Source organism: Branchiostoma floridae, chromosome 6 (genome assembly GCF_000003815.2).
Source record: "Branchiostoma floridae strain S238N-H82 chromosome 6, Bfl_VNyyK, whole genome shotgun sequence".
In the NCBI taxonomy this organism is placed as follows: Eukaryota; Metazoa; Chordata; class Leptocardii; order Amphioxiformes; family Branchiostomatidae; genus Branchiostoma; species Branchiostoma floridae.
In genome coordinates this window covers 25540812-25564953 of record NC_049984.1, presented here as the reverse complement: position 1 = coordinate 25564953, position 24142 = coordinate 25540812, and the positions used below count along the sequence as shown (strand labels likewise).

Here is a 24142-nt window from a genome sequence, read left to right as displayed (position 1 = left end):
GACCATTTATTTAGACACCAGGTGCCATTGTTTAACAAGGTACAAAAATATTACTTGTAGTTTATTCTCAACAATTACTCAACGTTAACTGACTACACTACAAAGTAGTTGCTCACTTTTACCTTTGTCATATAGAGGTGACATTTTAGACTTTAGTCTTCATTCTTAGGCTATTACGAAGTAGATGATGTTAACAATTACTTAACCTTCCCGCATCCAACACATAATCAGACCAAATTAACCCCAGGCAAATGTAATACTACTACCTTTATGTACTCTTTTTTTTAGAATTGTTCACATTTGGAATTCCCTCCCTACAGAAATAAGACAACTCAGGCTAATCCCCGATTCAGCAATCAGGCGCTTTAAGCAAGACATTTCAGGCCATTACCAATCTCTTCTGTCTTCACATTTCGACGTTCAAAGAATATGTACATGGACCAATTGCTGCAAATGCTGTCTGACATAGTTAACACGACATGCTTTTTTAATACCATTACTTTCATCTCTATGATATTCACTTACCGTCTGGTTGTGTAGATTCCATTATGGCCATTACTGATTTTTTTTTCATTGATTAGAATGTTGTTGTTTTCTATTTACGTGAATGTATCAAGATGTTAGTTATCTGCGCTTATTTCTCATACATGCAGTTTTAAGCCACATTGTCCCAATACATAAAAGTGGGCCCAAAGAGTACCCGAATAATTACCGGGGAATTTCTGTTATCGGCTGCCTTGCTAAATTATTCACCACTGTAATTAACACAAGGCTTACTACCTACCTAAAGGAAAATAACCTAATTTCTCCAAACCAGGCTGGCTTCAGAAAAAACTTTGAGACTAACGATAACCTCTTTGTCATCGACACACTAATATCTAAATACACTAACACAAGTAAACGCCTGTTTGCTTGCTTCGTAGACTTTCGCAAAGCCTTCGATTGTGTTTGGCGTGAAGGTTTGCGATACAGACTACTCAGTTCAGGGGTAGGCGGTAAAATCTACAATTTTATCAAATCTATGTACTCCAACCCACAAACATGTGTCAAAACAAAAGCTTGACTTACACCTTTATTCATAACCGACAAAGGTGTCCGGCAAAGGTGTAATCTTAGCCCGACCCTTTTTAATATGTTCATTAATGACTTAGTTAATGACCTAGACGACACTGATTGCGCTCCACCATCCCTACACAATTAACTAGTCTCCTGTATGCAGACGACAAGCTTAATACCTTTTGTACGAAATGGAATATACAAGTGAACCTAAAGAAAACTAAAGTAATTGTTTTCAACAAAACAGGAAGAACAGTGAAGAACATCAAATTTTCCCTTGGCGTAGAGAGTATCCAAATCACTAACTCATACACTTACCTAGGCTTGATTTTGTCCTTGTCAGGAAGTTACTCATTAGCCAAAAAGCATTTGTCTTTAAAGGCACGCAAAGCCGCCTTTAGCATTAAACCCCTCATTCGCACATCACTGTCCCCAAAGGCCCTACTTAAAATTTATGATACTTGTATCAAGTCTATACTGTTGTATGCCTGTGAGATCTGGGGCAAATATTTCTCAAATGACAAATTACCCATTGAAACAACCCAGAACCGTTTTTGTAAAAACATCCTTGGTGTGCGCAGGAATTCATGTAATCAAGCATGTAGAGCAGAGCTTGGGATGTTCACAACAGATATAGATATATCCGTACGTGTAATAAAATACTGGCTAAGACACTGGACAGTTCCACACACCCCTTACAGGTGGATGCACAACTCTGTCAAGAATACAATATGGGAAATAGTTACAAGAAAAATTGGCTGCACCATGTTAAAGAAATAGTAGATAATACCGGCTATTCTTTCTTATGGAACACCATCTACCCTAAATTAGACAATAAGAACATATGTACATTGTTAAAGAGAAGACTTACTGATATGTATGTTCAAACGTTTTCTCATCAACTGTCCCTAGACAACGGTAAGCTACGATTTTACAAAAGTGTTAAATCCGAATACGCGATGGAAAATTATCTATATCATAAAGAGTTTCATGAAAGATCAGCCATATGTAAGATAAGAAATAGCGCACATCCGTTAGAGATAAAAAGGGGCCGCTATAAACAGCTCCCTGTCCACGAGAGATTGTGTACATATTGCCCAATGAATGCAGTGGAAAATGAAACACATTTTATCAGTCAGTGTACCCACTATGAAACATTTTATCAGTCAGTGTACCCACTATGAAACCGAAAGAAACACATTTTTTCAAACAGTTGTCGCTATTGCACCAAGCTTTTACCACCTAAGTGATCACCAAAAGACTATATTTCTACTAAAAACACAAAATCCAACCATCATACAGAACGTGGGACAGTTCATTAACCACTGCCTTCAAAGAAGAAGTCAAACCCGACAATAGTATCCATAGTATCATGTAGTTGATTAGACACTAGTTTTATGTATTATTCTATTTACTTCTCCTAGTTCTTGAGACTGTATATGCAATTAGCCCTCGGGCATGATTTTGCAAATAAACATTATTATCATTATTGTTGTTTTTAAGTGTAATCTGGAGGTGTCGGCCTTGTAAAGGATGGTTTGGGCATCTTTGCTATTTGGCTACGGCCTGAGTGCCTGGATATATGACACTACAGGGAACATCACAAAAACAACCAAGGACCCCTTCAAACTAAATCGACAGCTCCTGCCGTCCTTTAATGATTTAGAAATAGCAGCATCTTATTGTTATCTAGGTATTGTTGTATCCTCAGCTGGCACATTTAAAGACAAGAGCAAATACTTATACAGCAAGGGATTGAAAGCTTTATTAGGAATTAGACAATTATTAGAAAATGCAGACGCACCATTACCAGTTAAATACAAACTCTTTGACACTTGTGTTAAACCTCTATGGATCTGAAATTTGGGGCTCATTTCAAAGTCCCAAATTTTGTCCTATTGAAACAGTACACTTGAAGTTTTGTAAACACTCACTTAATGTTCCGAAAACTGCATCTTACCTTGCTGTATGCGCTGAATTAGGGAGGTAATCTATCAAACTGGAAGCCTCTCTAAACGCCATCAAATATCTCTTTAGAATATCTCACAGAACGTGCCAGCTGAGAGTCTGCAGGGAGACGCTGTTTTGTGTCAGGTAAATTTGGATTCCCCCAGGCACTAAATGCTGGGCATCATACACATGCTGCCGTCAGAGACATTGAGACCAGTCAGGCTGCAGTGGTGGCAGGTTGAAGGACACACCAGCCCTCAGACACCAAAAGAAAGACTTTACATAAAACTAAAATTGCTCGGTTTTTAAGGGAAGGGTTGTGCGAAATGGTAAAAAAGGAACTCAGTGAAAGAAGGAAATGATCCTATAAGGAAACCATGTCATCAATCAGTGACCCCAAAAGAATCATTCTGAGAAATGCCAAGTCGATCAATGCATCCCCGGGCAAATCTGAATTGAAAGAACGTGTAAGGAAACTGACATCATCTGTTGAAAGATACAAGAGGAAACTAAGACACAAAGAGGATTTGCAGAGCGTAGTAGGTTCGGGGGAGCTCCACTTTGAGCTGAACCATGCCAATGCTGCTGTATTAAAAGAAGGCTCACGCAAAGGCAAGAAAATGCATGGAAAAGCAGAGAAAACGAAATGCTCAGGAGATCAAAAAGCTGCAGGAGTCAATTTCTTAACGCGTGTAAAAAGTTGAAATGGAGCTCCGGAGAGGTACTTGGAGGAAGTCATTTTGATCATGCTGGAATGTCACAGCAATAACACTTCAGCCTCTCGGTACCATCTTAAGACATCACAATCTAAAGAGGAAAGAGAGAATGGTTTCTGGAAACTTGCACACTGGCCAACTTATTTTTTTTCAAACTGCTGCCTTTGGTACAAATGATATGTGATAGTTTTGGTTTGGACACACAGAATATCACACTTTGTCGAAAAGCGCCATACATTAAAAAGTTGGAACAGCTTGTTGAGGCCTGCAGTTTGAAAAAAGGCCGTTGTCATGGCAACTGTTTAGGAAAATAACTTTGTAAGTAACAGGTACCTAGGTATGCTACTTGCTGTATGAAATAATGTTGTTGTTTTATGTTTCCGCAATCGGACGCATCACTGGTGTATGATGACATATAGCGTCGGGCAGCATACACCATCCCGCATCTGACTGTCGAACTCGCCGCCAATAAGACATCGTTCGTGTCAGCACCTGTCAAATGCGTCTTCGATGCCACATGGCAGGTGGCACTACAGAGAGAGACGATGTGATGGCACATGTATCTGTGCCTTGTGTTCAGAGCATTTCTCTACTGCTCAAAACATTCGCCAATGAAGGCTGTTTAGATAGCCATAGGAAAAAAGTACGGGTTGGCAAAAAATCACTTTCTGATGTGGCTATTGATGAGTTAGCCCCTTTATTTATATACCCGCTCACAATACGAATTTTGATAGACTACATGCAATAACTATATGCTTTAGTGTTGTAGCGGCCCAAGGGTCAGCATGTCATGAATGGAGTATAATAAGAAACATTTATTTATTCGACAGGTTTTTTATTGCAAACTGAGGACCGAGCCGGCATCCACGCAGTCATCATCGATGGCACTGTTCAGATGCAGGAAAACAACAAGTATGGAGTGTTCATTCCGCAAGACAAACTGACGGAATATAGGGGCTCACCATTACAGTTTTAATGCAAAGTGTGTCCGCACGCACATAGCGCCCAGCAATTAAAATCACTTTCTGGCGTGGCTACTAGTATCATTGATGCGTTAGCCCCTATTTTTATTTACCCGCTAGCATTATTACCATGCAATATAAATTTTGATAGACTACATGTAATAACCATATGCTTAAGTGTTATGGCAGCCACCGGGCTAGCATGTCATGAATAAGTATAATAAGGAACATAAATTTATTCGACAGATTTTTATTGCAAGCGAAGGACCGAGCCGACGACCACGCAGTCATCATAGATGACACTTCAGATGCAGGAAAACAACAAGTGTTCATCCCGCAAGACAAACTGACGGAATATACTGATGTCAGGGGCGAAGCGGTCACCGTTACAGTTTTCATCCACCTTCAAACGACAGTTGTTGAAACACCTACACAACTGATTCACACAGCTCTATGATACAGACTCCCCATGTACCTGGACCTCGTTATGCTCCTGTTCGACGTGCTTCGCGACAAGAGCACGTTAATCGTTTCATTTTGTATTTATTCATTGTGCATTTTGTATATAACTTAAAGTTATATTTTGTTTCCGATTATCACTATATATACTATTTTTTAGTCTTATTATTTACTTGAATGTATATTTTGTTTGTTTCTGGGAGACAACTTGCAGAGGTGGCATGTCACCTGTTTTGTCTCCCCTCCATTTTAATTGAAAGTGCAATAAATAAATTGATAAAATAAATAATGCAAAAGGTGTCTACATGCGCAATTAGTACCCAGCAATTACGCTATGTGATAGCTAAAAAATATCAATCTCTAGATGAAATATTTCATGTTTCCCTTGTCATGCAAGTAATTTTTCTTATGTAATATGCATGATTACTATTTGAAAAAGACGTTCTTGTAATGGATTCGTTTTAAAGATCTCACTGGCATCAATCAGCTTACAGCGCTGGAAAGTTCAAAGTTTCGCCTGCCTTATTTTCTGCATTCCCATTTTTTTTACTAGAGGGAGAAATTAGCTAATTGCACTGTGACAATCATATCTTAGGCTTGATTCGTCTTGGTATGTTAGGTAATATCTTGTTATTCATAAGGTCGACATATACAGTCAGGGCTGCGCAACAAAGGCTTATCCCCAAGCATATGTACATCCATGGAAAATCCATGGAAAGGCAGAGAAAACGAAATGCCCCGGAGATCAAACAGTTGCAGGCGTCAATGTCTAAACGGGTATCAAAAGTTGAGGAGGAAATATTTACCAGTTGGCATAAAATCACTTTCTGACGATGCTATAATTGATGCGTTAGCCCCTATTTCTATTTAATGTTACCACACAATACAAATTTTTGATAGACTACATGTAATTGTTCCTTTATCTTTTTTAAATGTAACACGGCAGCACAATTCAGGGTCTTACTGACCCTGCCACCTGTATCGTGCAGTTGGATAAGAAATAAACCATTATGAATGATAACCATATGCTTTAGTGTTGTAGCGATCCCCGGTCAGCAAGTCATGAATAGAGTATAATAAAGAACATTTATTTATTCGACAGGTTTTTATTGCAAGCAAAGGACCCAGCCGACGACCACGCAGTCATCATAGATGACACTGTTCAGATACAGGAGAACAACAAGTATGGAGTGTTCATCCCGCAAGACAAACTGACGGAATACACGGATGTCAGGGACGGCGCGCTCATCGTTAAAGTTTTAATGCAAAAGGTGCCTGCACGCGCTTAGTCCTCCGCAATTTCGCTACGTGATCACTACAAAATACTAATCTCTAGATAAATATCTGATGCTTCCCTTGTCATGCAAGTACTTTTTTGTTTTCTTATTTAATGTGCTGGATTGCTATTTGAAAAATAAGTGGGTTCTTCAGCTCTCACTGTGTCAATCAGCTTACCGCGCAAAGTCTCGCCTGCCTTATTTTCTACATTTCCACTTTTCTTTTACTTGAGTGCGAAATTAGCTAATTGCACTGTGACAATCACATATCTTCCTTATGCTTTATTCGTCTTAGCATGTTAGGTAATATCTTGTGATCTAATATGAATACTCTGTAGCTCTGACTTTTGCCTAGCCTACTAACACAAATACTCGAATGCACGGTGGGAAAAATGTACAATCCATAGGTTCTGCAGTAGGTACGTAGGTCATAACTTGTCCTTGGCTATGGAATTGACCTACATGTACAAATGTAGTATATAAGTTATTGCAATTCAGTTTGAAAAGGTGCAGTTATCCTAGGTTCTATCATTATGATTATAACTCCTCTATATCCTCTGAGTACAACCATCTGCTTCAGGCAAAACTATTTTGTGTTCTGTGATGTGAAGCACACTTTCCCTATATTTGTAGTTTACTAGACTTCTTTGATCTTCCAGGCGATTCTTGACATTCTATTTGCCCCAAAATGAGCTGAACTGGGAGTACTGGACCTTCTACATGCCACCGACTGATGCAAGTAAACCATTGCTGCAAGGCTGATGTAGTTTCTCTCTATGGATAAGAAACTCATCAGAAATGTTCACGAAAGCTGATAGATAATGGATATCTCATTGGCACGCATGAAAAGCAAAATGCATTCATCTTTGTTGGGAAAAGTTAATTTTACACTTGGCACCTCCACCGGAATAGGGTCCACATATACAACCATGGATGATATACAGCTAAGTGGACGGGATTTTCTGTATGTCATGTGTGCTTTTTGCTGTCGATACATCAAAGGGCAAATTTGTCACCAAATCCTTGAGAGATTGGCACAAAAGCACCGAGGAATCCAAGGAGCACGAGACTAATTGTACATACCACGAAACAGCAATGACAAACGCTACCTCCTTTCAACAAACATTACAGCTACCATTCACCAATATCACGGCCCAAATTGATGCAAGAAAGGTTTGAAGTTGGAGTTAGCTGATCTCCAGAGACAGGTTCAAGATCTGAGAAACAGACCGTCCTCCACAGAGGGACTTTTGAAAGAGATATCCCTCTACTGTTCTTTCCACCGCCGCTCTTTATTCGTATCAGACCATGCAATGGCACTTATCGATAATTTGGCTTCGGTGGCGAGGAGGGAGGGGCATGTAAAAGCAGATGAGTTTGAATCACTAGCAGGGGAGGTAGTCGCTATAAATCAGACCCCAACCTTTTCTACAGCCTAGCTGCGAAGTGCTTTGGTTCCACGACCAAAGTCCAAGCTGCTACTGAAGTGTAAGCAGGTGTAATAGAGCTGAGGCATGGACTTTAAACGCTGAGATTGTGAAACGGATTAATGCATATTGAACTGCTACCGAAGACTTCTTCGGGTCCACTGGTCATTGCACACCACAAACAGATTAGTCATGCAGCGTGTTAATGCCCTTGTAGGCCCGTGTCCCAGTTTCCTTTCGCTTGTGAAAAAGAAGAAGTTACAATGGTTTGGCCATACTACGAGAGCAACTCTGACTTACACTATACTGCAAGGCAGGGCGGAGGGTGTAAGACCTAGGGGACGCCCTCGACGGACTTGGACGAGCGACCTGAAAGAATGGTCGGGACAAACAGTACACCAGCTAGAAACTTTGGCCGAAGACAGAAAAAGATGGAAAACTTATGTTTTGCACACGTTCGATGGCTTATATCCTCAGCTCGCAACAAATATTTATACAGAAAGTGGTTCAAACCTTTATTTGGAATTATACAATCATTAGACAAAGTAGGCGCACCATTACCAGTTAAAAATAAACTCGTCGACACTTGTGTTAAATCTATTTTGCTCTATAGATCTGAAATTTTGGGCTCATCTTAAAGTCATGAATAGAGTATAATAAAGAACATTATTCTATTCGATGGGTTTTTATTGCTGGGAAAGGACCGTGCCAACGATCACGCAGTCATCATAGATGACAGTGTTCAGATGCAGGACGGAGCGTTCATCCCGCAAGACAAACTGACGGAATATACGGATGTCAGGAACGGCGCGCTCACCGTTAAAGTTTTGATGCAAAATCATCGCGCATAATATTCCGCAATTTCGCTACATGATCACTACAAAATACCAATCTCTATATAGAATATTTCAAGTTTCCCTTGTCATGCAAGTCCTTTTCCTACTTGCTGTCGAGTAGACTGGTTTAACAATAGACTGGTCTAATACCCAGAATATTTTTTTCATGTATGTATTAGTATAGAACAGCAGTTATGCCAGTTTCCTTCACATAATATATTTATGAGCAAATTGCTGATTTGAACAGTTTCAAAAAGTCCCCTTTCTCTGCACTGAACAGTATTGTGTCTCTTGGACCTCCAGGCCAAGGAGGTTATCTCTATTATATAATTACCTTGCACAGGCCTACCAATAGCCAGACATCTGTCATAATATCCATGTTTATGTTTATAATGTTTTACATTTCTCCCATTTTATGAACCTACACTATATACTTGCAATTCATTAAGATGGTCGACCATTATACTTCCTAAGTTAATCATTACGAAGGAACACTAGTTATTGTATGAAGTCTAATGCGATGGATGATATTGTTTCACCACAGTTGACTTCCACTGCTGCGACTGGGTGGGACCCTTTGACTCCTATGCCATGCACGAATACAACTGCCCTTTGAAACAGGTAATAGGCATTCACATCTCATTCTCTTTTGAATTCTGATACGGTGTATTATACTGCAAATGCCACTTTCTGCCAGGCGGACCTGCAACCACACACAGAAACTGGACTGGTCTTTCAACCAACCCCATTGCCATGTGTTCCTTATATAGATGCAGTCATTTATATTATAAGGTTTGGAATTATCATCTGTAGGAAAACAATAACCCCTTCTTGACTAAAGTGCTCCTTAAAACTTAAAGCCCTAATGTCCAGCTTGGAAGTTCAATTAAAAAAAATTGCAACAATTAGTTACATGCAACTGTAGTGCCTAATTTGCAATCGTAGAGACAAACTCGTGAGGTTCTGTAACTTATCAATCATGTAGCAGTCAACACTGCTGTTGTGGCTCAGGGTTTAGTGGGTCATCAGTATGGTACTTATAACGTATACGGATTCTTTTCTTTATGCCCTGTTCTCACTAGATTTCGCAGATTGTGAACAGCTTAATCAGCCATTTAATTGTAATCGTCTGAAGGCTAGATTTGTCTTTCATTAATACATCTTTTATCTATGTAATTTTTATCTGTCAGGTGAACTGTGACCATTGCGCCCACAGAATGTTGAGAGGTGACCTGGTGGCCCACCTTGGTAACTGTACAAGGGTTCCTGAGCCCTGTCATGAGTGCCAGGACATCGTGGAGAGGGGGCAGCTGGCCTACCACATGCGTTTCCTTTGCAAGAGAAACGTATCCGTTGTCCCCTCCTATGTGGCAAGTTGTTGTCAAGGTTAAGGTCAGTCCGGTCCTAGACCTACCGATTTGTAACTTCATAATCTACTAGTGCCTGCAATATGTTTTCACATGTGATACTTAATGTTACTATATCCATCATGTTTACCATAGGAACTACGAATGTTGGAGAAGCTTAAATCCATTTACTGTGACTGGTCACCAGAAAATCTCTGAACTTGAAAACCAACAACATTTCTGCGATGTGTCTCACTAAGACCTGGTTCAATGAGAATGTTCAGATCATGTCATCATCCCACGTCTCCGCATCACCAAAGTGAAGTCCTACAGAGAGCGGAGGGCATACATCAGAAACAGTTGGACTAATGGTGAATCTGTTTAACGCAGTGCATCGCAATACAACCGGCAAAAGGGTTTGCAGAGTAGGTTTTCCAATAAACTGGAAAAGAAGATAGGGTTCGGGTGTAAGGAGGCGCTTGTCTGCGAAGCCTGCGGTTACAAGACCACGCCAGCCGGGCTGACAGCCGTCGGGCGGGCGCATGTGGCCCACTTCCCGTCAAAACCAACATTCAGGCCGTCACTCCGAGTGCCAAAGATTGATATGGTGTCAGTGCCATAAAACCCATAATGGCTTCAATGAACATTCAAGACCCGGGCCGTATAAAGCCTATAATGGCTTCCCTTGACATTCCAGACCCGAGCCGCACAACACTACAGAAAAAGATGAACGTGGCGAGTGAGACGTACGAGAAACTGAACCAGGAGCAGATGGAGAAGACCCGTGGCACCTTGGCGGAGGTCAAGTATCTCCGTATCGAGAAGAGACTGAAGGAAAGCGCCACAGTGGCAGTTGAGATGGACGTTGGATACGACACTCCACCAAAGGGAAAGTCCAGAGGACAGCCAGGGACGCAAGCTGAATGCCCTATGCTTGAGGACACGCACAAGAAGATGATGTTAGCCCTAAGCACAAATAACCAGCATTGTGTAGAGTGCGACAAGCGCGAGGAGCAAGGCCTGCCATCGCGAGGCGGCTCTCACGAAGGCTGTACCCGGACTATCGACAAACACCTTCAGTTAGGCAATAGTAGAGGCAAGACGACCAAGCAAATCACAGTGGGCATTCTCGTTGGACAATGATTCTAAGATTTTCGACGGCACCAACGCGGACCTACGTGAAGTCGACACGCCCTGCAAAACTTGGTGGACTAAAGATTTGCAGCAAAAACGGTGTCAATACAACGAAAAATGATGCCAACAAACAAGTGCGAGGCCTTTCATAGTCGAACATTAAAGGCTGAGCCTAAGGCCGTAACCTGGAGGAAAAACTGTAATTGTGTAAAGGCTGTTTACATGCGGCTGGTTTGGCGGAAGAAGTCTGGTGACATTGCTCTAGGCAGACCTTACCTTAGTGTGTAAGAGTTTCTCCCTTGTTGATCCTGCCCCTGATAATGAATCACGTAAATGGCCAGTGCAGTGCAGGCCATACACATTTATTGTCATGTCAGAGGTTGAATGGACTCCGTCGGGTCGGGTTTGGCCATACGCAGAGCTGACTGCGTCTCACCCCAAAGGGAGTTCCAGGACAGCAACGTTGGACGCTACTGACAGAGAAGAGGAGTACCATCAGAAGAGACAGAAGACTATGAAATTCAAGATGAGGCGCTACACTCTACGAAAGACTAAACCAGGAGGAGAGCCACCCATTTACAGTATTAAGGCGCAAATTACGCCGGCCGAAGAAACATCGTAATCCAACTTATGCAGTCTCAAGCCTGATGTATTCCTCTACTATTCACGACAGTTTCCACCTCGCTGTTGTGCACGGAAGAATAACTACGGCCTTTGCAAGTACTGTGAGGCGCTATTTTATACCCGAACTACTTTGGGGGACGGGGTCGCAGATAAATACTATGTTCTGAGACCATAAGACTGAGAATCGACTTCTTCGCATGCCATCTCCAGCGCCAACTTCCAATCTCCGCCCGGCAGAATCCTCTTCAACATCATGGAGACATGTGCTGCACGACAAGAGAAGTCATTGCAGGGTCTTGACTACATTTCTACTAAAGAAGCCGGGGCATTTGATACACTGTGCAGCTTGTGTTGTAGATTCCCTTGTTCAGAATGGTGCTTCAGTAGACTGGGCGAAGACTGTCAAGCACAAGCTGAAGGAATGTAAACGCTACTTGAAAACAGACTACATGACCCATGTAAAGATTGAAGACAGATGTGGTGATCACTGCACTGCATTTGTCCTCATTGAAGAGGGCAAGGCAACAGATGATGGAGAAGGAGGACCACCTTACCGCGGAACATAAGAGCAGAGTATGATTTACTTTTGAACAGCCATCTTAACCATCTACAGCTGAAGTTCCATAAGCTACGAGCATTTAACCAGGATCATGTTACAAACATGTTACTAGCTGGTGTCATTTTATTAATTTACGACAACCCGGGCCTAGCCCCCAGTCTTTGTCGAATATGATAATATATCAACGTCGATGTTAGTACACGGTTATGTCAAGCATCTCTTAGAGACAAAACACCGGATCAGGCTTGAACACCTATCTGATCTGAAGTTTGACGCTGCGTATTATGACTGGAGCATTCTTCGCGAGACGCATGCTTCTGTTTTGTATACTATGGAAAATGGCACAATTTCGTGGTCTAGTACTAAGGAGACAATAGACAGCACCAGGGAGCGGTCATATCGCGCATGCCAAACAGTCTGCTTTGCAGCAGCTAGATAAGCAATCGGCTCTGGACTGGGCCATGAAATTCCCACCATTGAAGTTGCAAATTAGCATTAATGATTGCTCACATAAGACGATATGTAAATTAGAACCAGAAGCAATGGAGTCCCATGGAGGCATAAAGGGCTGTAGAATAGCTGTGGCACAAACAGGTGAGTCAAACAATTAGCAGGCAAGAAAAAAAATGGGAAGGTGTCATGTCTAGAAACAAATTCTTGTTTGAAACACTTCCAAATGTCGATAACTCGGCCGGGAAAAAAGAAGTACACCTTTAACATTGAAGACAGATCTGTACGCTATACAGGAAGGATCGCAGCTGAACCGCGACCACCCCGACTGCCATTACGCTGCAGCTGTGTTCAATATATAAAAGAGTTTGCAGTAATCCCCTTCCCATCCAGTCTTTTTTTTTGTTTGAGGTCAGTACAAAATGTGCTACTGTAGTCACATCATTGTTGTTCTCCTGCTGTTGATGGCTGGGGATGTGGAAGTGAACCCAGGGCCAGGACAAGATCCATTTTCCACATAAAACTTCTTCAAGTTCAGATCTCAGGTCTGGAGCATCTAAGTACAGCAGCGGTAACAACATATGTATCAGCAGGTTCTGTACATTCCGGTTGCTCAACAAGCACGGCAAGTTTCTCAAGCAGCGCTGGATGAGGAACGACGGAGACAACTAGAAATATCTTTCCACTCAGCGCTCTGCTATCTGCAAGTTAAGTCGAACTGGGCTCGGCAAAACGCTGTACTTAGATGGATAACCACTACAGGGAATGCAAGTGTAAATATGTTATTTTTCTGTTGGTTGATGTTCTAAAATTTAACCGTGAGCTGTATACTGCAAATCGCTGAAACAATACAACAAAGGAGACAGCGATTTACAGGTTACTGCTGGAGAAATTCAGTATCTGTTCGTGCGCTTAACATTCACTTTGCGGTCTTTTCCATATAAAATACTTCTTTGTTATGGTAAACATATAATTCAATAGAAAAGATAATGACAGATTTAGCCCCCATTTCATTGAATAAAGATTTTTGCTATCCTATTTTGTCAAGTTAGTGGACTCTTTTAAGACGTATCCCAGCTGGGAACCCATGTTACTGGAGCTACAGCACATTGCCTGAATAAGGTACATGCTGCTATAGACGTACAGAGCATAGCCAATGATACAAATCGTATACAGTCACTGTACCGCTGAAGATACATTGTAGTAAACAGTAGCATTGGCAGGTCTTTTTAAGAAACTTTATCATCATTAAATTTATTAGGTTTGCCCCACCAATTACCAATTTCTAAAGGTATTAGGCATCAATGACTTCCAAATCAAAATTCACTGAAATTAGGTTTAACCGTGAGTGTTAGTAGTAATAAGGGTGAACCAGACGAATTCATGCAAATGAGATGCAAATGTATTCATGAGATGCAAATGTATTCATGAGATGCAAATGTATTCATGAGATGCAAATGTATTTATGAGATGCAAATGTATTCATGAGATGCAAATTTATTCATGAGATACAAATTTATTCATGATATGCAAATTTCATGTCACCGAACTGTGAGGAAGTGAGGCTGCCCATACACGACAATGTCTTCATTTCGTGTACAGTATTCAACAGTCGCCCTCTGATATCAGTTCGTCAGTTCTACACCACGAAGGATGATCCTACTACCCTAAAGCCAGGGAAAAGAGGCCTGAGTATGACACCAGACCAGTGGAACAAACTGAAGGAATCACCGATCTACGGTGCCATAATTGACTGCACCTTTCCATCACTGCCTCAAGCAGCAACCCAGAAACCTCGGATGTTCCCTCTGGGGAGTCTGCGGTACGCAGTCGTGGAAAATGCCAACGGCAAACCGTCTGTGGGTCTGTACCAGTATTCCTCCGGAGGAGGAGGAGGTGGCTACAACAACAACAACAGCACCAACCTGTACCGTACTGAGAAGGGCATCACCCTATCACTACAGCAGTGGGAGGCGCTGGAGGCTAGGAAGTCAACCGTAGATTGGATCATGGGGGCTGTGGCAAACGGGAAATCTCCACTGGCCTGGGAAGTAATTGAAGGAATACCAGTGTAGGTAAACCTGTCTCAAAGTAGATGTTACCTGTGACATAAACACAGGAGGTGATGTCATCAATAAAGTTGCCTGTGATATGTACACAGGAGAGAAAGGGATTGAAAATGTGTCTGTATCAGTCTTTAGAATGATGAGGATGAGGATGAGGATGAATGGGTACAATGACTTTGACGAATGATTAGTATAATGTATAAATGAGTATAAAAGAGTGTGTTGGTAACGGATAGCTAAGTTAGTTTGATAACCATGGCGAGTAAGAAGGTCGTGGAGTCTTGCTCTTGCGTAGTAAGGTATTGTAACAGGTGCATCACACAATGCCGAGTGCTGTGTCCTTTACACATTGAAAAATGTGAACGCTGTACGCTATGTCTAAAACCTGACTACCTTTGTGCTGCAAATGGAGAGCAGTGTCTTTGGTGTAGACGGCGACTACCTAGTTGGTTTGTTCACTGCCTTTGTCAGAAATGTTATGAGATGAGCGCTGACGTCATCAAGAGACTCGAACGTTCGCGTATAAAAGGCACCACTACACCTCGCGAATCGACAGTTTGAAAGTGACACTGCTACGAGACGCATTACTCATGGGGTGTCTGTCAAACGTCTATCCACTGAGGGAAGTCCTGTGCAGGGCAGTGGAACGAATTCACTGTGCCTGCATGTGTGTTGGGGGACGACTCTTTGTCTTCTTTGAGGGACTGGGATGGTTTCCACCAAGGGTAAAGAAAGGTTTAGCAAAACAAAAAGACGCAGCGACATCAACGACCGAAAACCCATTGATAGCATCTTCCGTGACATCTACTATGATCCCAGGAATCCAGCAGGATTTGGAAGTGTTGACAAACTTCATCGAGCTGTGAAACGACACGGAATCAAGAGACAACAAGTGAAGGACTGGCTGCATTCTCAAGACACCTACACTTTACATAAACCGATACGTCGACGGTTTAAGAGGAACCGTGTTCAAGTTCAATCGATAGACGAACAATGGCAAGCCGACCTTGCAGATATGTCTTCACTGGCTAAGCATAACGATGGTTATCGTTACATTCTAACATGTATTGACGTGCTATCAAAGTTTGCTTGGGCCGTCCCTCTCACGGACAAGAAAGGTGTCACATTGGTTGAAGCCTTTCGATTCATTTTGAAAGATGGCAGAAAACCGTGGCGATTGCAAACAGATCAAGGCACAGAATTTCTAAATCGACACTTCCAAACCCTCTTGAAAAACGAAGAAATTGAATTCTTTACAACGTTTAATGCCGAGACGAAAGCAAGTGTGGTAGAAAGATTCAATCGTACTCTGAAAACTCGAATGTGGAAATTTTTCACCGCAAACAACACATATCGATATATCGATGTGTTGGATGAACTTTTGGAGGCCTACAATCACTCAACACACAGAAGTATCAAAAAGGCACCTGTAGAGGTGACCAAAGAAAATCAACGACTCGTGTGGAGCACGTTGTATGGACGTGAACTGTCGTGGAAGAAAACCAAGAAAAAACCATCGTTTAAATTTAAAGTAGGAGACGTAGTTCGAATTAGTAAAGCAAAGATGAAAATGGAAAAGGGATACACAGCCAATTGGACGACCGAGGTTTTCACCGTTTGTGCAAGAATACCACGTCAACCACCCGTCTATCGTGTAAAAGATTATGACGGAGAGGAATTACAGGGGACGTTTTACGAAAAGGAGTTGCAGAGAGTTATGAAAAAAGACGACGACATCTATCAAGTAGAGGACATCCTGGACACGAGAAGGCGAGGCAAAAAGAAGGAGTTCCTTGTGAAATGGCAAGGATACCCAAACAAATTTAATAGCTGGGTGAGAGAAGAGGACATGGTGCCCATATGATAAATACAGGTGCACATCCTGCACATCTGGCATTGCATAGACGCATCTCGCCATGGCCAATTCATTTTACATCACTCTCCCTAGCGATGGAAGTGTGGATGTCTTTTCGGATAACACGGTCACCAACTACAGGACTAAACTGGCTCATCCAATAGAACTTACAGGAGAGTGGGAGGTTGGTCTCGTGGAGATACAATATCCTCACAGTTGGCTGAACGTTAGGGAAGACGAGAATACGTTAGTATATTACATGGTGGACGAAAAAGACAAAGGAGGTGGTCGGGAATACGAGATCGTCAAAATCTCTGTGGGGTACTACAAGGATATTTTGCATCTCTTGAGAAGCCTGAACGAAGCCGCCTCCATACGTTACCCAGACCTCTTCAAGCAACACGACATGTTTGCTTATGACAGCATCACGAAGAGAGTGACCATGGTCCTGCCTCCCATGGCGCAAAATTCGACGACAACAAAGACTTATCTGACGGGAGCATTGGCTGAAAAACTGGGATGGGGAGCGAAGGATGCCATATATGGTAGCTGGGTACAGGCGGAGCATCCACCCGACCCTAACCTGGGCTTTCATTCCTTGTACGTGTACGGGGATGTCGCACAGCATCGTCTTGTGGGTGGTCTGAAAGTTCCCCTGTTGAGAATTATCAAGATCGAGGGACAAGACGGAGACATCGTTGATCACCCTATCCTGACGCCGCACTACATACCCCTGGCCAGGAAACGATTCGAAACGATTGAAATCGATATAAGGAATGACCTCGGCGAACCCGTGCCATTTGTGCAAGGACGAGTGATCGTAACACTTCACTTCAGACAGAGGCGGTCTTCATACTTTTCCTAGATACAAGATGACTGGACAGAGAGGAGGACAGTTGCCGGTGTATTACGGACGGTCTATGCAGCGGGGGTACGGGTTGGGAGGAATTTTTCGCGGTTTACTTAGATCTGCCGTACCTCTACTTAAACGCGGGGCCAAAAGTGTGGGAAGACAGGCTCTACGAAGCGGTATAGATTTAGCTCAAGACGTCTTACATGGTCAAGGGGTAAAAAGCGCTGTCAAACGGAGAGCTGGTGAGTTTGGACAGCGTCTGATGTCTGGGCAGAAAAGAGCCAGAGTGCGTGCACCGCCTGCACCGGTGGGGCAGAACAATAGACGGGGAGCAGGTAGAGGAAAGAAGCCATTAAAACGTGGAACACGACCTGGTGCAGTCAGTCGAAAGAGAGCCACTGCACGGCGCGGACGTACCTCTCCTGATATCTTCGGCTAGTCACGATATAAACGACATGACTCACATTCACCCCCTGTCGTGTTCCTGCACCAAATCAGAATTGGATCTGTTTGAAGTACCACCAACCCAGACGAGCATAGTGAGTGGTAGATGGGTAGAGTATCATCCGGTAGCCAGTCTTGCTGAGTCTTCTCCGATAGAATTTGACATTCCTGGAGCAGGGGATGAATTTACGGACCTTTCCCAGACGAAATTGTACGTGAAGGCCAAGATCGTTCTCCCTAACGGTAATGACCTGCCGAACGACGCCAAGGTAGGCCCAGTAAACCTGTGGCTTCAATCGCTCTTCTCACAAGTCACGGTTACGGTCGCTGGCAAGGACATAACGGATTCCACTAATTGCTACCCATATCGTGCTTACCTGGAGACGCTGTTGAACTATGGTTCTGAAGCAAAGCAAACACAGCTGACCTCTGAACTTTTCTATCAAGACACGCCTGGACGACTCCATTTGGTCGACCCGTACCCAACAGATGAAGGCGCAGTAGCAAACGAAGGATTGGTGAAGCGTGCCAACCTGACCCGTAACAGTCACGAAGTGGACCTCATAGGACCGCTACACGTCGATCTGTTCCATCAAGACCGCTATTTGCTCAGCAAAGTCGACGTTAAAATCAAGCTGCATCGATCGAAACATCAATTCTGTCTGATGTCACCAGGAGATCAGTTCAAAGTTGTCATCAGTGAGGCTGCCGTCTTTCTGAGAAAAGTCAACCTGTTACCCACCTATCAGCTGTCCATCGAAAGTCAACTCAACAAGCAGACGGTCAAGTATCCTCTTAGGAGGGTTCAATTAAAACCGTTCACAATTCCGCGTGGTAACCATTCAGTGTCGAGCGACAATCTGTTCCTGGGACAGGTCCCCAAACGCGTGGCGATTGCTCTGGTGGACAACGCAGCCTTCCAGGGGTCTTTTGGTACCAACCCCTTCAACTTCCAGCACTTTAACTTGAACTACATCAGTCTCTGTGTCAATGGGCAGGAGGTGCCTCACAAAGCGCTGACACCCAACTTTGCCGAGGGACAGTACATCAGATCCTACATGAACTTGTTCGGACCAACAGGCAAACAAGGACAAGACTGTGGGAACCAGATCGCGAGAAGTGACTATAGCCAGGGCTTCACGGTGTGGTGCTATGACCTCAGTCCTGACCTCTGCGGCCTCGGTGGGGATCATTTTAACATAATCAGACAGGGAAACCTTCGCCTGGAGCTGCACTTTGCACAGGCTTTGGATCAGACAGTGGTGGCGGTGGTCCTCGCTGAATTCGACAATCTCCTGGAGATTGACAGGCAGAGAAACGTCAGCTTTGACTACAGCAACTAGAGATGGACACCAAGCAGATCTACGCCGTCTTACGGAGCGACAAGAACACAGCACCTCACCTCCGTGGAGTCTTTGCTTCAGATCGGCTTCCGAGGCGTGTACCGGTCTACCCAAGCGCTTACGTCGTGAATACGGACCCTAGTAATAAACCCGGCCAGCATTGGCTGGCCATCTATTTCGACGGGGAAGGGCGAGGCGAATTCTTTGACTCTTATGGACGTTCACCAAGTGTGTATCCTTCCCCTATACTAAGGTTTTTGCGCAGAAATACACGCCTGCCATGGATTCACAACGAGCGCCAGATACAGGCTAGACTGTCGACAACTTGTGGTCATCATTGTCTTTTCTATCTCTTACACAGATGTCGAAATATTCCAATGAGTAACATAATCGACATGTTTAGCAGTAACTTAGACCTGAACGATGTATCCGTAGCACAGTTTATAGAGCATCATTTTGATATAGATGTTCCTGTGGTCGACATTGATCTAGTCATGCGACAGATAGCTAGAACCTTAGAAGACTTTGATCGAACTTGAGATGGATGTTTACGACTAACTTATGCATGGTTAATCATATAACTTTAGAACGATTGTAGTATTAACTTAAGAAAGTTGTGACGAATAAATCTTATGAAAAATGTATAATGGTCATGCAAGGACACGGATCAACGAGTTACGAAATTGTTTACCCGAGCCAGCCGTCATCGTGACTTGTCAGTGATTTTTCTCGTTCAGAATTTGTTCTTCCAAGGCCTAAGAACCATTTCTTTGAACTCCAGTTACATCGTCCTGTTCAAATCGCCAAGGGATCAAAGCATGATCACCACGTTAGCTCGACAAATGTACCCAGGGCATAGTAAATTTCTTCGCGAATGTTACGAAGACGCCGTGAATAAGACGACCTATGGACATCTCTTCCTTGACCTCCATCCCGAAACGCCCCAGGACCTGCGCGTGAGAACCAACATGTTGACGTCACAACCCCATGTGTACCTGAGAAAGTGATAAAACCCTCCGATCACTCACACCGAGGTCTCATTTTGCCGAAGATGTCGAAGAGGTTACACCGCAACGCTGACTGTCTCAGGGTGTTGAGCAAGGCCAACCCCAAATTGCGAAAGGCCATTCTATCGTCTGCCCCTAACGATCTCTTGAAATCGATTTGTGACTGTACACACAACGTCTTGAAGGGCAACGTTCGTCTCACACCGACCCAGAAGAAAGGCCTGGCTCGGCACAAAGCTACTCTGCGCCAGCTTGGCGATAAGAAGGTTCCCCTGACCAAGAAAAGACAGACGTTGATCCAGAAGGGTGGGTTCCTGTCTCTTCTACTCAGTCCTATTATTTCTGCAATTAGTTCCTTATTTGGAGGTGGACGGAAGTAACGCAGCTCTGTCGTCATGGAACACAGCAGAAAGATGGCACTCGTGCCACAAGAATTACTATCAACGATTCAGGCTTAACAACAAGAACAGACGTCTCCCCTGGTCAAGACCGCCGTTACCTTGGACGAGGAGATGAAGTCGGTGATGGAACGACCCGATCTCCCAGATGATGAGAAAGCGACCTTGTACCAACAACTCTTACAGCGTTATTTGACGTACAGAGATAAGCGTCGCACAGAGCCAGTCACGGTCAGGGTGTTGTCCTCGGCGTCACCTACTTCTGCCACTAACACAGTTACTACGGACACCAATAAGGATGAAAAATCTCCCAGTACCCTCGCATCCAGTGGTAAAGAAGATCAGAGCATACTGGAAGCCTTCCCCAAGACCATGAAAGCTCGCGCACGACAGATGCTCAACGTCATCAAACACAAAGGTGGTGACATCATTGGATATAATGATCAGGGACAGTTACTCTACAACAAACAGGTAGTCCCAGGCTCAAATGTGTCCGACTTGATTAGAGACACTATACAAAGAAGGCAAGGGTTCAATCCCACCGGCTGGCAATCTTTTGCCAGGGGACTGGCACGCATCAATGCGCCGGAAGCCGCTATCAGGCACCCGACCCGGCTGTCCGTGATCCAACGTCACAAGAGTCGCGCTGCCCGTGGTGAGGATCTTTCTGCTGACGAAGAGTACGAAGACGTCATCCCAACACCTCAACCCAGACGACGTCGTGTTGTCGCTCAAAGACTCCATGGGAAGAAGCAGAAAGTTGGGCGTTCGAGCACTACTTCGTCTGCCAAACGGAGCTTCTCTGAAATGTCGTGGTCGTAATAGCTTTTAACAAATAAATAAAGTTCGCCGTGATTCGGACACGGTTGTAGAGATTTACATATGGTTTCTGTTTTCCTTTCTATTATTTTTTCCTTGTGTATGTGTATGTGTGTGTGTGTGTGTGTGTGTGTGTGTGTGTGTGTGTGTGTGTGTGTGAAGAATAAGAGTCCATGACCATTATACATTTTTCATAAGATTTATTCGTCACAACTTTCTTAAGTTAATACTACAATCGTTCTAAAGTTATATGATTAACCATGCATAAGTTAGTCGTAAACATCCATCTCAAGTTCGATCAAAGTCTTCTAAGGTTCTAGCTATCTGTCGCATGACTAGATCAATGTCGACCACAGGAACATCTATATCAAAATGATGCTCTATAAACTGTGCTACGGATACATCGTTCAGGTCTAAGTTACTGCTAAACATGTCGATTATGTTACTCATTGGAATATTTCGACATCTGTGTAAGAGATAGAAAAGACAATGATGACCACAAGTTGTCGACAGTCTAGCCTGTATCTGGCGCTCGTTGTGAATCCATGGCAGGCGTGTATTTCTGCGCAAAAACCTTAGTATAGGGGAAGGATACACACTTGGTGAACGTCCATAAGAGTCAAAGAATTCGCCTCGCCCTTCCCCGTCGAAATAGATGGCCAGCCAATGCTGGCCGGGTTTATTACTAGGGTCCGTATTCACGACGTAAGCGCTTGGGTAGACCGGTACACGCCTCGGAAGCCGATCTGAAGCAAAGACTCCACGGAGGTGAGGTGCTGTGTTCTTGTCGCTCCGTAAGACGGCGTAGATCTGCTTGGTGTCCATCTCTAGTTGCTGTAGTCAAAGCTGACGTTTCTCTGCCTGTCAATCTCCAGGAGATTGTCGAATTCAGCGAGGACCACCGCCACCACTGTCTGATCCAAAGCCTGTGCAAAGTGCAGCTCCAGGCGAAGGTTTCCCTGTCTGATTATGTTAAAATGATCCCCACCGAGGCCGCAGAGGTCAGGACTGAGGTCATAGCACCACACCGTGAAGCCCTGGCTATAGTCACTTCTCGCGATCTGGTTCCCACAGTCTTGTCCTTGTTTGCCTGTTGGTCCGAACAAGTTCATGTAGGATCTGATGTACTGTCCCTCGGCAAAGTTGGGTGACAGCGCTTTGTGAGGCACCTCCTGCCCATTGACACAGAGACTGATGTAGTTCAAGTTAAAGTGCTGGAAGTTGAAGGGGTTGGTACCAAAAGACCCCTGGAAGGCTGCGTTGTCCACCAGAGCAATCGCCACGCGTTTGGGGACCTGTCCCAGGAACAGATTGTCGCTCGACACTGAATGGTTACCACGCGGAATTGTGAACGGTTTTAATTGAACCCTCCTAAGAGGATACTTGACCGTCTGCTTGTTGAGTTGACTTTCGATGGACAGCTGATAGGTGGGTAACAGGTTGACTTTTCTCAGAAAGACGGCAGCCTCACTGATGACAACTTTGAACTGATCTCCTGGTGACATCAGACAGAATTGATGTTTCGATCGATGCAGCTTGATTTTAACGTCGACTTTGCTGAGCAAATAGCGGTCTTGATGGAACAGATCGACGTGTAGCGGTCCTATGAGGTCCACTTCGTGACTGTTACGGGTCAGGTTGGCACGCTTCACCAATCCTTCGTTTGCTACTGCGCCTTCATCTGTTGGGTACGGGTCGACCAAATGGAGTCGTCCAGGCGTGTCTTGATAGAAAAGTTCAGAGGTCAGCTGTGTTTGCTTTGCTTCAGAACCATAGTTCAACAGCGTCTCCAGGTAAGCACGATATGGGTAGCAATTAGTGGAATCCGTTATGTCCTTGCCAGCGACCGTAACCGTGACTTGTGAGAAGAGCGATTGAAGCCACAGGTTTACTGGGCCTACCTTGGCGTCGTTCGGCAGGTCATTACCGTTAGGGAGAACGATCTTGGCCTTCACGTACAATTTCGTCTGGGAAAGGTCCGTAAATTCATCCCCTGCTCCAGGAATGTCAAATTCTATCGGAGAAGACTCAGCAAGACTGGCTACCGGATGATACTCTACCCATCTACCACTCACTATGCTCGTCTGGGTTGGTGGTACTTCAAACAGATCCAATTCTGATTTGGTGCAGGAACACGACAGGGGGTGAATGTGAGTCATGTCGTTTATATCGTGACTAGCCGAAGATATCAGGAGAGGTACGTCCGCGCCGTGCAGTGGCTCTCTTTCGACTGACTGCACCAGGTCGTGTTCCACGTTTTAATGGCTTCTTTCCTCTACCTGCTCCCCGTCTATTGTTCTGCCCCACCGGTGCAGGCGGTGCACGCACTCTGGCTCTTTTCTGCCCAGACATCAGACGCTGTCCAAACTCACCAGCTCTCCGTTTGACAGCGCTTTTTACCCCTTGACCATGTAAGACGTCTTGAGCTAAATCTATACCGCTTCGTAGAGCCTGTCTTCCCACACTTTTGGCCCCGCGTTTAAGTAGAGGTACGGCAGATCTAAGTAAACCGCGAAAAATTCCTCCCAACCCGTACCCCCGCTGCATAGACCGTCCGTAAT

General features: G+C 44.0%; 2 protein-coding genes across 2 annotated transcripts; one reads left to right on the top strand and one right to left on the bottom strand.

Annotated features, from left to right (window-relative positions):
* The first annotated feature begins 18025 nt into the window (after positions 1–18025).
* LOC118418243 (uncharacterized protein F54H12.2-like) lies at positions 18026–19357 on the top strand. Its single transcript, XM_035824088.1, has one exon. The coding sequence runs from the start codon at positions 18026–18028 to the stop codon at positions 19355–19357; it is 1332 nt and encodes a 443-aa protein (XP_035679981.1).
* A 3051-nt stretch (positions 19358–22408) lies between these two features.
* On the bottom strand, positions 22409–23740 carry LOC118418242 (uncharacterized protein F54H12.2-like). Its single transcript, XM_035824086.1, has one exon. The coding sequence runs from the start codon at positions 23738–23740 to the stop codon at positions 22409–22411; it is 1332 nt and encodes a 443-aa protein (XP_035679979.1).
* Between the last annotated feature and the right edge of the window lie 402 nt (positions 23741–24142).

What these genes read in the sequence shown, in the direction of transcription:
- LOC118418243 (XM_035824088.1), top strand. Translation starts at nt 18,026, where the DNA reads ATGACTCACATTCACCCCCTGTCGTGTTCCTGCACCAAATCAGAATTG.
- LOC118418242 (XM_035824086.1), bottom strand. Translation starts at nt 23,740, where the DNA reads ATGACTCACATTCACCCCCTGTCGTGTTCCTGCACCAAATCAGAATTG.